The following is a 15478-nucleotide window of genomic DNA, read 5'->3' as shown; positions in this document are numbered from 1 at the left end:
GGGAATAAATTAAAGCATGAACCAGGATCTTAATTTGCAAACTGAAATATGTAGGGCATCACCCAATATGCTAGTCTGAATTTAAAACCTTATGTACTGTAATAGCATCCGGGTTATGTAAAGCTCAAGACCCCCAAGTGATAATATTATTTTTCAGTAATAGACTTCACTTTATGAGAAATTCAACATGAGAATGCTTTGGAGAGCTCGGTTTTCCCTTCAACTGAATAAAGAAAAGGGGATGCAACTTCATTTGATGAACTTTTTTTTTCTGGGAAAGTTAGCAGAAAGTTTGCCATTTTATACACTTAACAAATGTCATGCAAACCGGGCACCAGAGAAGCTTGTGGGGTTAATTTGGGCTAGCAGAAGTATGTATTACATTTGTATACCCATACACACATGGGGAGCTAAGAAACCTTTCATCTGAGACAGCTGCTGCATCACATTTTCCCGGTCTAAGCCAGTTCTTTAAAGTCAGTTCATTTATGAAAGATTGGGCAGGGCTGGTTTATAATTTTGACGCTCCTGTGTGAAACAAAGAAAGAAAAAAGAAGAAGATCCCCTCTGGGAGGAAAAAGATGAGGAAGATGTTTATCACACCAACTAATGAAAATGAACCAGTATACCTCTGGGTCAACACCTGGAGGCCTTTACAGGTGCAGATTTGTGTTTTAGAATCCTACTTAAAAGATCCCTGCAAGCCAAACATTTTAGGGAGAAAACTATGTGTTTCTAAGAACGTTTAGTTCATCATGCTTCAGGCATATTTTAAATTGTTCATTCTTGTTTTTAATTATTTTCTTATAATCTACCTATTATTGACTAGAAAGATAAAATGTAACTTCATCGTAGATAAAATACTAAGTACAACTCAGATATGATGAGAATTATTGCACTAGAATGCCTGTGTAAAATGTGGTCCAATGTAATATTTTAAATCTAAACAATCACTCTGTGTGTTGAAAGTTCGGCCAAAAATATTATAAAAGTAGTTTGGATCAAGACTGTTCTCTCACATGGCCCCCAACCCGAAAGTTTTGGGTTATAGATTCAACAACATCACTGCATAGTTATATTTTTATACAGTGGACTTCAGAATCACAAGAACTACCAAACTGACCTGGGGATCTCAGAAGGGCTGTGTAAAAGCCAATAGTAATTGTCTCCAAGTAATTACTTTATTAGCAATTGTCTTAGTGGTTGGGGACACATTTAATGATGATCAGATAGTGGTAATCTGTGCCGTTATGTGCTTGTCCCAAGCTGGAATAAAAAGGCGTTTTATTATACATTTTTGGCAAAATCTAATACTCACTGTTGGCTTACACATGCATATTGTCTACAGTGTTTTTCCTCTCTTTTCCAGAGAGTTTTTTTTAACTGATTGGAATCGTTTGTACAATAATTTTGGGAATTACAGGCAACAGAAGCTGGTAACTACTTCCACTCAAGAAAAAGATAAGCACACTGTTCACAATCGAAACGGATGGAGAGTACTTTTCTGACCCTTCATCACTTTGCACCCCGTTTCTTCTCCCCTTATGTAATGTTTTTTAATCTCATATGCAAAGTTGAATCAACATGCACTACCTTCCGTTTCTAATTAGTGGTACTCAGAGAACTGGCACTTTCATTGCAGATACTCTGGCTCAGCTGTTGTTTTGGAGGAAAGCAATCTGTGTGGTCCTCGCTCTTAGCTTGGCTGGCAACAAAATGCGTTCACTGGATTTACAGGGACCCATATCATCCTCTGCAAAGCTGCCTGCCTGTCAATGAGAAGAGGAGCAGGGGAACTCTTAGTTAAATGGAGGAGACAGACAGGTGTCATTGTAAATATTTCTTTATTAAGAGATAAAGAAGAAGTTGGAGCAGGAGTGGCTGTCAGCGTCAGTGATGCCAGGAGAAATTCATGTAGCGCAATCTCCAGCTGAGCTATTGGTTGAGGTTGCCAGAAATCCATCCTTCAATTCTGCCAGACTCAGATTTCCATCAGCTGTTCCGTGCCCATAATAACTTCATTTGCATGTTTAGCTGCAATAGAGAGGGAGGGAGAGAGAAGGGAGGGGGAGTAGCATTTGGGAGAGAGGAAAGTTTAAAAGTTATGCTTTGCCCACTGTGACACAAAAGAGACGATGTGGTGCAAGTGGCAATGATGGGGGTAAAGTGAAAGCCTCAAATGTAATGTTCCAAGCTGAGTGAAATAACCTGATTTCAGAACTCGAATGAGAAAACTTTCATGTCTGCATGACTGCAGTCAAGTAACGCAGCTGGGAGGTAGAGAATCACATAAGCATAAAAGGAAGGTAACACTCTCCAATCCTAAGCACTGTTCAACTTTCTTGGGTTAGCCCTACGTGGAAGTGGGCCCAGAATCACTTTTCAATCCCTGGTTGAGAGGCAACGCTTCTTCAGCTGGCTTCATTCTGTTCTCAGAGCCAGATAGGAATTTACAAATTCTCCACCTCCCCAGACATTTTTGACCAGGCTGTCTTTTATTTGCCATTGGCAGGGCTACAGATGCATTCAAACCGCACAGAAAAGAGGGATTAAAAAAGGTACTTTCAAAACTGTCCCAGAATTTGTTGGCATGACTGCTTCAGACCAAGAGCATCTCTGCCAGGCAAATTCGGAGCCACCTCAGAATGTGAGGGAGGCAGGACTGCCTGGCCCAGGAGCTCCCACCTGAATGGCTTAGAGAATGCGGCACTTATTTTTATAGGGAGTGCGGGAAGAATCAGACCTTGGAAAATGTAGGTGTGACAAACGTACAGAAAATCTGGGCTCCTGAAGTTTATGGATTACAATATTGTGTATAATGGGGCAATTTGGCAAACATAAGGACAACAATGACTCTGTTCCAACAAACTCCAACATGGTACTGGAGTGAAAAGTATCCCCCCCCACCCCCCAATGGATAGCGGATATCTTCTGGCAGCATCTCTCCTTGTGAACGCAGCCTTGGGGGGAATATGAAAGCATCTCCTTGTTATTTGCTCAATTAGCCCCAGACAGATTGCTGCTGGTGGTGGCAAAGCTAAGCCATAAAAGAGGAGGAGGAGGAAGAGAAGGAGGAGTGTGTGGGAAGAGAAGAAAGAAGAGGTTAGGGCCAAAACCCAGGACCACCACGAAGCTCCAGCCCTCAGGGGCTCAAAAATATTCAGTTTACTCACTCAATTACACACAGTTTCATAAATCCTTTTAAATAAAATACAGTACAGTCCCTGGCACTAAATTACTCTTCTATTATACACCACTGCCGAAAGGACTCAGTTGTATATGAACACGTTTTAAAAGCTGGAGATACTTTTAATAATAGCATCTAAAAAGAAACAGTGAGTTGAGCATGGGCATGAAGCTACAAAAATGTAGACATATGCAGGTTCATGTATGCATCGCCATGAATGTGGTCTTGAAATGCAACGCTTTTGGTCCCTAATACCCCAATGAATATTAAGATGATAGAAAGCATAAGAGCCTTGAGGACACGAAGAGCAAATGGCAAGAAACACACATTTATTTATTTATCAAATTTTGAAACTGCCCATCACACTCACAGAGTGTCAGGCGCAGCGACCAGATGTGCAGAGTTCAAACTAATTACTTTATTATATTTTCCTTATTATTCAGGAATCTCCCCAAATCTCCTCTTTGCCTTCTCTTGGAACCAAATAGACAAGGCTCTATGAAGCTTTAGAGGTGGAGAGGTCAGTTCTGGATTTCTTGTGGTTGCACAAGAATTCAAGGCTAATTCCCCACTTGAGACCTCCTCACTGCCTGGCTATTTCCCAACCCAGGTCTCTGGGTGGTGTACAAGTAGAAGAGAAGGGTTCTGGAAAGTATGTAGCTGGGAGAGTAAAAGGAAACAGGCTATTTAGCACAGACAACAGGAACATATGGCAAATGTGTTCCACTCATAGATTTATTTTGACAGTAGATGGAACTCAGGGCATTTTCCTATTTGCACCAAAGCAACAACCATTGGCAGTTTTATTGTGGGTGCAATTTGGCATGCTTTACCAACTATTCTGCTGATATCACAGCCACTGGTTTTTTGGCCATGGGATCAACTCATGACTGTTTGGCCAGTTAAAGTTGGTGTGGACATAGCCCCACTCCACTGGCCCCTGTCCTCCATTGCTATGGGCAATACTGAAGTTTAGCTTTTTCAATCCATACCAAACCCTGATACTGGTCCTGCGACCTGGATCCGCCTCCCGAAGAGCAGCTGACCAGTAGTGACGGTGGTGGTGCAGGGTTATGCGGTGAATGAGAAGAGAAAGAACCAACCTTTTCTCTGATGTTTATGGCATGAAGCCACCCTACCCATGACTGCTGGCTTCCAGAAAAGCACGAAGCCCATACCCCAAAATTGCTCACTTACCAACTGATAGTCAGGCTTCCTTTGAACATACCTGCCAGACCTTACTGTATATTTTGGCACCAAGCAAAGACTTTAAAAAAAAATTTCTCCCAAGCCTCTAAATAAAGTGTTAATGCCATCATGATTTTAAACTTTTTATTCCTGCTTTTAGATTTAAGTTTCTATTGTTTGAACAGTTTGATTTGATTTTCTCTTTATTCACTGTTTATATAGTGCCTAGAGATCCAGTTTGGCAGAGTGGTTAAAACATCAGATTAGAAACCAATAGACTCTGAGTTCCAATCCCATTTTAGGCACAAAGCTAGCTGCGTAGCCTTGGGCCAGTCACTCTCTCAGGAAAGAGGCAATGGCAAACCATTTCTGAAAAACTTTGCCAAGAAGATGGCAGGGATTTGTCCAGCAGTCCTATTGGAAAAGGCTGAACAGGAAAAAAAATATAGTGCTTTAAAGTATGTTTTTGTTAAATGTTTTAACCTATTGTTTAAATTATAACTTTTTAATTGTAAACCTATTTAAGATTTCTATTCCTGGAAAGCAGTGTATATAAATGATTTAAATCGATGAATAAACTTCCATTGACATGAGGAATAAACACCAATTTTTTAAACTATAGCAGGAAACCACTGGCTCTGCTTCAAAACCTGCACTGTCACACCTTCCTCTGTTTCTGATGTGATATCCATGCGCTGTAATTATTATGGAGGAACGAGAACTACAGTAACCATTTGCTGACCCAGACTGCTTCCCCTATACTTCAAAGCCAAGAAAGCATGAAGGCTTTCAGTGAGAAGGAAGACCACTGCTTAGGTCTACTAAAGGTCTGATGTGTCTTTCTTTTGTTGGGAAAGAAAATATTCAGTAGGTGCCAGGGCAAACTGGAAGCTTAATCCTCTCCAAGGATTGCAAGCCAGGACAGAAGGAAAGAGAAGCAATATTCTTAGGAGAAACAATCAAAAGGGAAAAAAGAGATTTCTTTCAAGGGGGAACTTTCATACAACCCACCGTGAGATGGAAGAAGCCTACGTATTTAAGATATTTTCCCACAAATTCCCGGATACCTTGGCCTGAGGAATGTAGTTTATTGAACTCCAGACAGTTTGGACTACAACTTCCATAATGTTCATCCAGGAGGGATTTTAGGAGTTTAGGATATCATAGATTTTAGTCTATGATATCAGGTTGCCTTCATTAATCAAGGAGAAACGTGTCTCTCTGTGTTGTAACTTGGGAATTAATATCTTTTGTAGAATTATGAATCCTCATCAGCCCTAGGTTTCTCTTCAGAATCAGACCAGGGGAATTAACATTTTAAAACTCTCTCTCCAACAGGATAAGTAAAAAATTTTTTTAAAGAGTTACTGAAACATTGCTGTTTTGACAAGTCCCCCCCCCCCCGTCCTGGTTCTTGATTTTAATTATCCTATCACTTATAGTTTGCATTTGTAACTGAAGGCTATTATTTTTATACATTATAATTAAATATTGTATTTTAATGTAGGAGTTTTTGTACTATTTGTAATATGCTAAACTACATTGATATATATAGGGGATGCGGTGGCTCAGTGGATTAGATGCTGAGCTTGTCGATCAGAAAGTTGGCAGTTCAGTGGTTCGAATCCCTAGCGCCGCATAAGTAACGGGAGTGAGCTCCCGTTACTTGTCCCAACTTCTGCCAATCTACCAGTTTGAAAGCTTGTAAAAATGCAAGTAGAAAAATAGGGACCAACTTTGGTGGGAAGGTAACAGCGTTCTGTGCATCTTCAGCGTTTAGTCATGCCGGCCACATGACCATGGAAACGTCTTTGCTCTTTGGCTTTGAAACAGAGATGATCACTGCCCCCTAGAGTTAGGAATGACTAGCACATATGTGCAAGGGGAACTTTTACCTTTAAACTACATTGAATGCTGCTCTGCAGATAAAAAGCATATAAATATCTCCTTGTATATATGTAGCTGAATAAAAGGCATGTTTGTGGATATATTTTAAAATTAACTATAGTGGTAGCAAGATGAAGAGAAGATTTTTACATATCAAATATTTCTTTTACACCTTTTTACAGTTATAAAAGATTGAATAGATTGCTTGATGAAGAGTCTTATTGAAGTAGGAAGAATTATTTACATGCCAGAAGATAAGCTATGCTTTAATACCTTTTCGTTGTCCTACCTTACTTTGCCTTCTCACAGGTAGGTGCCTCTCGATAGCAAAAGTACTTCTACCTTGCCTGCCTAACTAGTTTCTCTTTGTGAGGAACTTTCTAAATGAAGGCATTGCAGAGAAAGGAAAGCGCAAGTTGTGCAGCAATGCTCTGCAGTCGTCACTAGTAACCATAAACGCTGATGGTCTGGGAAAACTTTAATTGTTCGTACTTTCAAATGAATGTATGACAACATGCATCTGAAAGGCTCCTGAACCCACCTTAGAAGGGAAAATAGGAAGCAATAACAGGAGATGTATGTGACTGCAGATTCTTGGCAAGGGGTAGGTTTTCATATACAATCAGAGAGTCGGGTCATATACAGATGCCACTTCATGTACACAGCCGGTTCCCTAGAGTTAAATTTCTAAGACCTTCCAGATGCACAGTTGCTATTATACAAATGTCATATGGTGATTTGGACCGCTAACAACAAGGTCTCTGACTCACATAGGCTGTTTACAAAGAATCTCAGGCCACACAGAACTGTTTCCTGTTATGGTGGATTCTAATCCAGGATAGACTTCTGCATTCAAAGCAGCTTTCTCTCAACCTCTTGACTAAAGGATAATCATTATTACAGAAGAATTATGAATTTTAAATCTCTAGGTGACAAGCAATTTGGATGAGGACCACTGACAGCTACTAGATAAAGAGAATTTGATTGAACATACTACAGAAGTGAACGATGTATGTTATGGAAATCAGAATATATATCAGTACGGATACCATCAATTTGATTATTATGTTTCTTTAACTTACAGCGCAACTGTAATAAAGCAACTTCTCAAATGACCAACGATCGTTTTTGTACAATACTTACTTCTTTTTAAAAAATATCTTAGATCTTCAGTTAAAAAAAACCTATTACGTCGTAAAAGGTGTACTAACATTCATAGTTCCGGAAATCCTTTTTTTAAGGAGACAGTGTTTCAGCCCCTCGGAAAAGAAGGGTCAGAAATATGTATCAGAATATAAATGAGAATTTGGAATGAAAAGACTATAAAATGGCAAAGTGAAGTGATTTGATTCAACATAAAATAATTAAATAATAAAACATAATATTGTGATACTTTAGCTAAGTAGGAATATTCAGAATATTTTAAACCAAAGAAAAAAGAAAAAAAAATCTAATAGAAGCCTCTCAAAGATAAATCCATTTTGTTCCTGGCTCATATGAAGACAATAAAAACTGCTGATGCCTCATAATTTAAAAGATTGTTTATTAGAGGAGGAAAAGAAGAATAAGGGAAAAGAAGTTACCAAATATTTAATTAAGAGAGAAAATATAGGGGGTAAAAAGACAAACTATAATTACTTTTATAGCAGAATAAAGCGAAGATAGAAAATAGTTCTTTCTAGCTATAAAAATAGCCCAGCCACCAAACAAATTACTCTGTAATGCTAGGCATATATTTTCCTGAATTAGCATCCTTCAGGTCTATATTAAGCCTTAAGGATTAAAGGAGGTTACTTTATTCTTGAAAGCCGATGTTTAAAGCAAAAGAGAGATTGAAGCAAGCTATACTTTGATGGAATGCAAAACAACATCCAAGTGACAGAAGTAAGGCATAGGACACTTTCCATATCAAAAGAAATGATGAAGTCAGCTAGACTTCCTGGCCACTCTGTATGTTTGTGTGTGTATGTATGCGTGCACAAATATGTCTGTCTGTCTGTCTGTCTGACTGACTGACTTTCAAAAAGATGTTACTGATTGCTTTAAAATATTATCCATCTCTAATTTTCAGACCCACAAATTTAGGGATAAATTTGTTCAAAAATCCAAGATATAAAAAATCCTGCACAGGGTTTGTTGATACTCTGGAGAGTTAACTGCCTTAGTGTCCAAATTAAATGACAAAACGTAGTGTAAATACTTCTGCAATAAGCGTAAATACAGTGTATATACAAACTCAGCCAGTCTTTCCATTACAAACTTTGAAGACCTTAGAAGCCCATTGCTTGTGGGGGAAAATTACTTTAAACACCCCCCCCCCTGGACCACCATAACCAGCTAGTGCTATAGTTTTTTCACAGGCCCACACCTAAGCAAAGGAGAACATATCACTTCAGATATTCCTTACAAAGCTTCAGGATGAGAAGAGCTAGTTTAGACAGCTGTCCTTTGTCAAACTGGACCTCATCAATTCACATGGGATAGTTGCCAGCACTCCTTGAAATGTAATGAAGGAAAGCACTTCATCCTTAAAATAAGTCTATTGTGGGTATGCTTTTAATCTGAATAATTCTGTTTCACCTTGATCCTAGCATGAACTGCTTAGATCCCAACACAGAACATCATGTTGATCAATGAAACCATGCAGCAGTTGCTAAGGCTGCACTGTGTAACTTGGCAGAGCGAGTAATGTCTGAGCATAGGCTCACATATACAAAGGCACCCATAGTTTAGTACAGGATTAGGTGGAAAGTACATGTGTAAGTGATTTGCAATACATTGTCGAGAGGTTGTCTGTTGATTTTCTAACAATAATACTTAAACCAGACTGCTGAAAAAGAACACTGGTAGACATATATGTTTGAATCTGGCCAAACCATGTTCTCACTTGAACTAATGTTTTGCTCTTGGCTCCAGCAAGTACACTTAGTAAAAAGAATGATAGATTCTGAAAGCTTTAATAGCTGATATCATTTCATAAGGGACTGGCATAAACTATTAGCTTTAAGACAGGGCTTTCACAATTAAGCTCTCTCTAAAGATATATCCCAACCGTCTTACTTTCTGCAAATATTCAAATGGTCTCATAAAAATGGTTAAATACAAATATTTTGTGCAGTTTACTACTGTCTACATCAGGAGTGTCAAACTCACATTGTCACGACAGCGTCCTGTGACGTATTGGGACTATTCCCTCCCTCTCTAAACCAGGCGTAGGTATGGTTAGCGTGTGACGCATTGGCCCGTGGACCGGGAGTTTGACATCCCTGGTCTACATGAACTAAGTTTTGTCATTTTGAAATTTAATTTTAATCTACAGTGAGTGAGTAAAAGTGCTTCTACTTTTTAAATTTGGGTTGGACTTCTAAAACTTTGCTTCTGGCAGTTCCTTCTACAATTACTGTCTTATTAAATCTATAGAGAACTAGTTCATTTGCATTGCTTCAGAGGACAATTCCAGGAACACAGATAGATTACAGCAATGTTTCTCAACGTCAGCAATTTTAAAACGGGTGGACTTTAGCTCCCAGAATTCCCCAGCCAAAATTGCTGAGGTTGAGAAATACTGGATTACAATATCAGCCCTTTTAACAATCACTGGTTAGATTCTACTTACAATTAGCTTTCAGATGCTGGCTATTTCCAATCAAACAGTCCTTGAGGTCACTTCCTTTCTCTATCACTGCATGATGGCAAACAACACAATTCTGTATGCTGCACCTGTAAAGATAACCGAGGATTTAAAACAAATATAGAAATTAAAGTAACCGTCATTCCTGTAACCAAGTAATTGAGGAAATGATGGGGAAGCAGAATGTTTGCAGTGGATTAGAAAGTCAAGATAGCATCTGTGATTTTGCAATTGAAGCCCCTCCCCTTTTACATATGGTGCATCCTCAATGCATGTACAAAAGGGGCCAGGCTTCAATCCCATGGCTGCACCTGTCATCTTGACCATTTCCATTGCCCCCGATGGAAGCCCTGTGGGGAAGAGATAGGCAATATATTTAAGTGGCAAAGTATATGGTTTACATAAAATTATATCTTTCTCTCCATTTAAAGAGTAGTTACATGAGAGTATGAAAAATCTTCTATCCAAAATTCTGGAAAGCCGATTGACAACTTTGGTGAGCATGGTTAAATAATTTATATTTACAAACGATATCACAAGGGAAGCACACAAAAGGGAATCTTTATATAAAAAATATAGTGGGGAGGTTTAAGGAAATGTAGAAAACTATTATACGGGTTTAGAAAACCTGGCATAGGTGACATTGAGGACGCAATCAATGACCTGCAAGCTGTGAACCTTCTGCCCAATAACAATGTAAACTACCTCCCAAGAAAATGGAAGTTTTGCCTTCTGCAGGAAAAATATCAAAGGAGATTCAGGTATTTTCTCTGTATGACCCCCATATACTGGATGAATGAAAGACAGGGAGAAGAGACAAAGGGCAAGAAATAAGCAAAAGCACCATATTTGGACTGCAGAAATTCAAATGTCCCCAAAATGGCAACAAAGACCTACTAATTGTCATCTGATGTTTGCAGTCCAGATATGGTAGCCCAGGAGTTCAAGAACATGACACGTGAACCAAAACAGTTTGCGAGGCATTGGATGCCATTGGAATTCTATAATAGTACCAGTTTTTTTCTTGTGAACTATTGGCAGATAATAAATCAAGAAGCACTAATGAAAACACTCAGACCCACACAGAAACACAAGTGTGTTGATCATGTCCCTCCTATAAGAGGAATGAAGGCACAAACATTGCACACATATCCTCCTGCCTGGTGTTTGGCTTTTCAATGCCTGTATTCAACATGTGAGTTAACACAAACAGCTGAATATTATCCTTCACTGCTCATCTGTGTTGGAACAAAAAACATGCCTATGAAAATGTGTAAAATTTATGAGGTTCAAGGTAGGAAAATGGAGGAATGAGCGTTACAAGCTTGTTTTAATTACTCCTTCCTAGAAGACAGAAAAGGAAAGGGTAAAGAAATGGAAATCTATCTGGCTACAAAGAGGATATCATCAACAAAAATATTTTGGTAGATCTTGATATCAAATATGAGGGGTTCCTTCAAAGTGATGGGGTATAAACAATATTGATTGCTAGGAGCCAACATTAGTTTGTCAAAAATAAGTCTTGCCAGATTAAACCCAATCATCTTTTACTGGCAACCAATAATCTGGTGGGTACTGAAACAGTAAGAACAAAAAGTTATTTCCAACAGTATCCTTATTAAACTAGACAGTAAGCATAAAGAATGAATTGGATCTTGAAAGATGAAGCAGTAGCTTGAAACTAAAGTAGATAATAGAATCACTGAATAACACGAGACTAAATTAAACCAATATGTAACATCTAACATTTAGATATAAAATATCAAATATTCAAGCACAGACATAGCGAAATATCCAAGAAGGTTTAGGTATCTCAGTGGATGACAATATGGAATATGAATAGTATGAAAGTGAGATAGCCACACAATATGAAAAGCTAAGCCAATTTATCCCAAATAACACCAAACAACTGTTTTACTCCACTTTGTGTTAGCTGTGCTACATCTCCAGAACTAAGTTCATGACTAGGTGCTGTAGTTTAAGAATGCCATCGACACATCCAGAAAACAGTAGCTTAGGAAAGTTGATGTCTACAAATCCTATTAAAAGCAAGCACTTTTGAATGTTTTACAAGAGAGAAGAATTAAGGAGAAGTATAAAAGCAGCCTTCCAATACCTGGAAGCCTATCTTGAGCAATACTATTTGTTGCTCTAATTCTAAAGACAATGAACAGGACTGGCTGACAAACAGATTTTAATTAAATGTTAGAAAAAAGCTTCCCTTGAATAAGAGCTATTAACAGTAAAACAGACTATCCCTGTGGGCAGTGAATTCTCTCTCTCTGGAAATAACAATTAACAGGACAGCTGTCTTGATATAGAAAAATAAAAATTCAATTCTTATTCACACAGGTCAAGTTGCATCATACTGTCTATAATCTTGAGTTTCTAGTCCACATGGAAAAGGAGAGATCTTGTTCTTTTAATCTGCAAACAGAAATTCAGAACTGTAAGGGGTTAATGGGTAGCTTCCAGTTGGCCGGACCACAAAATAATTTCGCAGGCCTTCCACAGGGGTTTCATAATGATGAACCACAAGGCTACTTATGCTAATACTCCACATTTTCCATCTGAAAGCTCCCAGAATAATTAAAAGCAGGCAGTTCTGTCTTCAGGGTTATAATCTAAAAAGACATGGTAGAGAAGAAAAAGACAATGGGAATGAGAAAGAAAAACAAGGTACAACTTTTTACAATGACTAGAATAATGTTCTGGGAAGTCCTCTTATTGGTTGATATGATTACTCTTCCACTGAAATATTGCTGATAAATTAGGCTGGTCATCCATAGTAAGTAAAATATCACAACAGAGATCTTGATTTCTTAAAGCTTCAGAAATGCAAATGGATTTTGATAAGAACACCATTTTTTGTCCTACACATAGAAAATGGTCTTCTGTGGTCACAGCCAAATTGACGTCTCCTACAGTCTAAGGAAGAGTAGATCTATGGTACGAAGAGGAAGAAATATTTTGAACAGGAAGGACTTGACTGAATCCTAGGCCAGCAGCCTCCCCTTTCACACAAGATAGAGCTATGCATGATGGAGTCATCTAGCTCAGGTTGCCTTGGCAAAGCTCTTATTGAGATGTTAATTCTAAGGGAAAGTCTGAATAGACAGCTCTTTCCCTGGGTTTTTTATTCCTGCTGCACTGACACAGCTGTTTCCTTTCCAACTGCTCCAGCAGTGATGGCAGGAAGATTAACCACCCCCTCACATGGGCAACAGGATAAAATGTCATTGATCCACTGGCTTATACACATTTTCTAATCTAATGCGTCCAATAAATGGGAAAACACATGTTGAAGTCATCTTCTCTTATGATTAGTATTCTATTCAAAATACTATACATTTGGAATCATCCAACCAAAACAAATTTCAGTGCCGATAATGATTCAGGATAGAGATGCTAATGCATTTTGAATAAATTGTGAAAACCAATCATATTTGATCGAGTACATTGCAATTTTCTATGGTTTTGGACAATCTGAATCTCTCTTGCAGTAAGTTAAATGGCTTAAAACTTGGCTAGCTAATTAATGCCTTTGTTACTGAATTACAACTGTTTATCTTCAATTTTCAGACTCAGATTTCCCAATGTATATATCTGTCATGTGAATAAGTCAAAATTGCATTTCCATCTGTTTTCCAAATATGTCTTATATCAGGGGTGTCAAATTCAAGGCCCTGGGGCCAGATCCGGCCGGCGGGATGCTTAGATCTGGTCCGCGGAGCTGCCCTGGAAATAGCAAAGGACTGGCCCGTCGTGCCTCTGCCAGCAAAAACAGAGCTCAGGAGGGCTGCACGCGGCTCTTCCAAACTCTGTCAGAGTGCTCAGAGTGCTCAGGTCACCTCAGGCACCCCCAACATGAGTGATGTTGAGCTGGCCATACCCTCCCTGGCCACTCCCAGCCCCCTGAGGTCAAACACAACCCTGAAGTGGCCCTCAATGAAATCGAGTTTGACACCCTGTCTTATACCATGAAATAGAGTTTTGACTATAAAATAGGAACCAAACTTCAGTTATATCAGGAGCCCCATAATAACTTTCCTAATTATGTCCACTAGGATTCTATAAAGAAATAGAAGTCAAAATGTATGCATAGTAAGAAAGCTGAAAGTTGGAGAAATTAAAGTCTCATTGTATTGTATTTCTTTATCTGTAATTTAGATAAAGAAAATCTTGGGGGCTCTTCCCTTAAAAAGTGCCTTGGTAAACCATCTACATGAAATAATTTACAGGTATTACCATGGGAATCATACTAATACTTATATAAATCTTGAAATATTTTTTTTACATTTATCCTTCTGTATAAAGTCACTGAGATCTATTTTTATAAATATTAATCAAAAATATATTTTTTAAAGAATTACATCTAGAAATAGGAATTGAGGTAGGAGGTAATAAATATTCCAAGATATTCTAAAAATTAAAACAACAAGTACCCTATTTTTCGGACTATAAGTTGCAACGGTGTATAAGACACACCAAGATTTTGAAGAGGTAAGTAAGAAAAATAAGTTTTTGTCTTCCCCCAGCCCCCAGGAGCATTCTGCAGGCTTCAGCAGGCTAGGGTAAGGCAAAAATGCCCCCGTTTTCCACCAAAACGGGGGCATTTTTCACTTCCCCCAGCCCTGCTGAAGCCTTCAGAGTGCTTCTGGGGAGGGTGGGGAAAGGCAAAAACCTTTGGTGAAAAACGGCCTATTTTTCACCCATTTTTCACAAAAATGGGGTGTGGGCTTTGGGAGGCCAAAAATGGCTGTATTCGGTGTATAAGACGCACTAACATTTCCATGCTCTTTTAGAGGGGGGGGGGGGGGAGAAAGGTGCATCTTATACTCCAAAAAATACTGTAAATACTTTTTTTCCAGATTTCCATGGATAAATTACAGTTTTTTAAAAGTATGTGAAACTTACTTCAATGAATTGAGTAACCTGATAAAAGCTCATATTTTAATCCAATTGGCAGGAAGGAAATCACCACTACAAACCCTAGAATGGTACAACTTAAGTATACAAGTAAGCAAGATTAGGTAAGAAAAGATTTCTCACCCTTTTTCTGATACTTGATAGCACAGTGAAACATACCATCTATGAATAGCCTTCAAGAACATTTGAAAAAGCGTAACGGTAAACCTCCAGCAGTAGAGGAGCAAATCCTGTATATTAACAATGTATAGATTTTTTTTGTCATTCAACAGGATATCTATTAAGATTCAGCTTTCCCCCCCCCTACTTTTCATAAATTTTATAGGATTTGTTATTGCCCAATTTAGAAAATATCTATCCCTTCTGAGAAAGATACATAAGCAATTTCATAGTTAACAACTACAGGTGACATGATGAACAATGATGTACATAAAATGCCAGTATTTCCATAGGTAAAAGGGGAAAAAAAAGACTTTTCATTCATCTGAGATAAACATTTCAAAGGACTAAAAATAAAAAGATAAAAACCATAAATAGAAAAAAAAGCACCAAAATAATACACTTAAAATAATATCATCCCTCCTCCCCTAAAAAACCCTCATGCTACAGGAATTTCTCGAAGACATGTGCTGAAAATACAGTGCAAGAATTCCAAT

At 38.4% G+C, this 15478-nt stretch overlaps 1 protein-coding gene across 4 annotated transcripts in view; it reads right to left on the bottom strand.

Annotated features, from left to right (window-relative positions):
• Positions 1-1825: 1825 nt before the first annotated feature.
• The window catches only part of EIF2B3 (eukaryotic translation initiation factor 2B subunit gamma), a gene marked incomplete at its 3' end in the record, with an annotated part of 102782 nt that continues 89129 nt past the window's right edge, over positions 1826-15478 (bottom strand). For all 4 annotated transcript variants that reach the window (XM_081948318.1, XM_081948315.1, XM_081948316.1 and 1 more), the window contains exons 11-12: positions 9879-9982; positions 1826-2034 (exon numbers count right to left, since the gene is read on the bottom strand). In XM_081948318.1, coding sequence (XP_081804444.1) covers positions 1982-2034; positions 9879-9982 — 157 coding nt within the window. The remainder of the gene's footprint in view (positions 2035-9878; positions 9983-15478) is intronic.

Source organism: Natrix helvetica, assembly GCF_964273705.1.
Source record: "Natrix helvetica genome assembly, chromosome: 3".
Classification (NCBI taxonomy): domain Eukaryota; kingdom Metazoa; phylum Chordata; class Lepidosauria; order Squamata; family Natricidae; genus Natrix; species Natrix helvetica.
The sequence above is the reverse complement of the archived record's forward strand: the minus strand, read 5'-3'. Positions and strand labels throughout refer to the sequence as shown.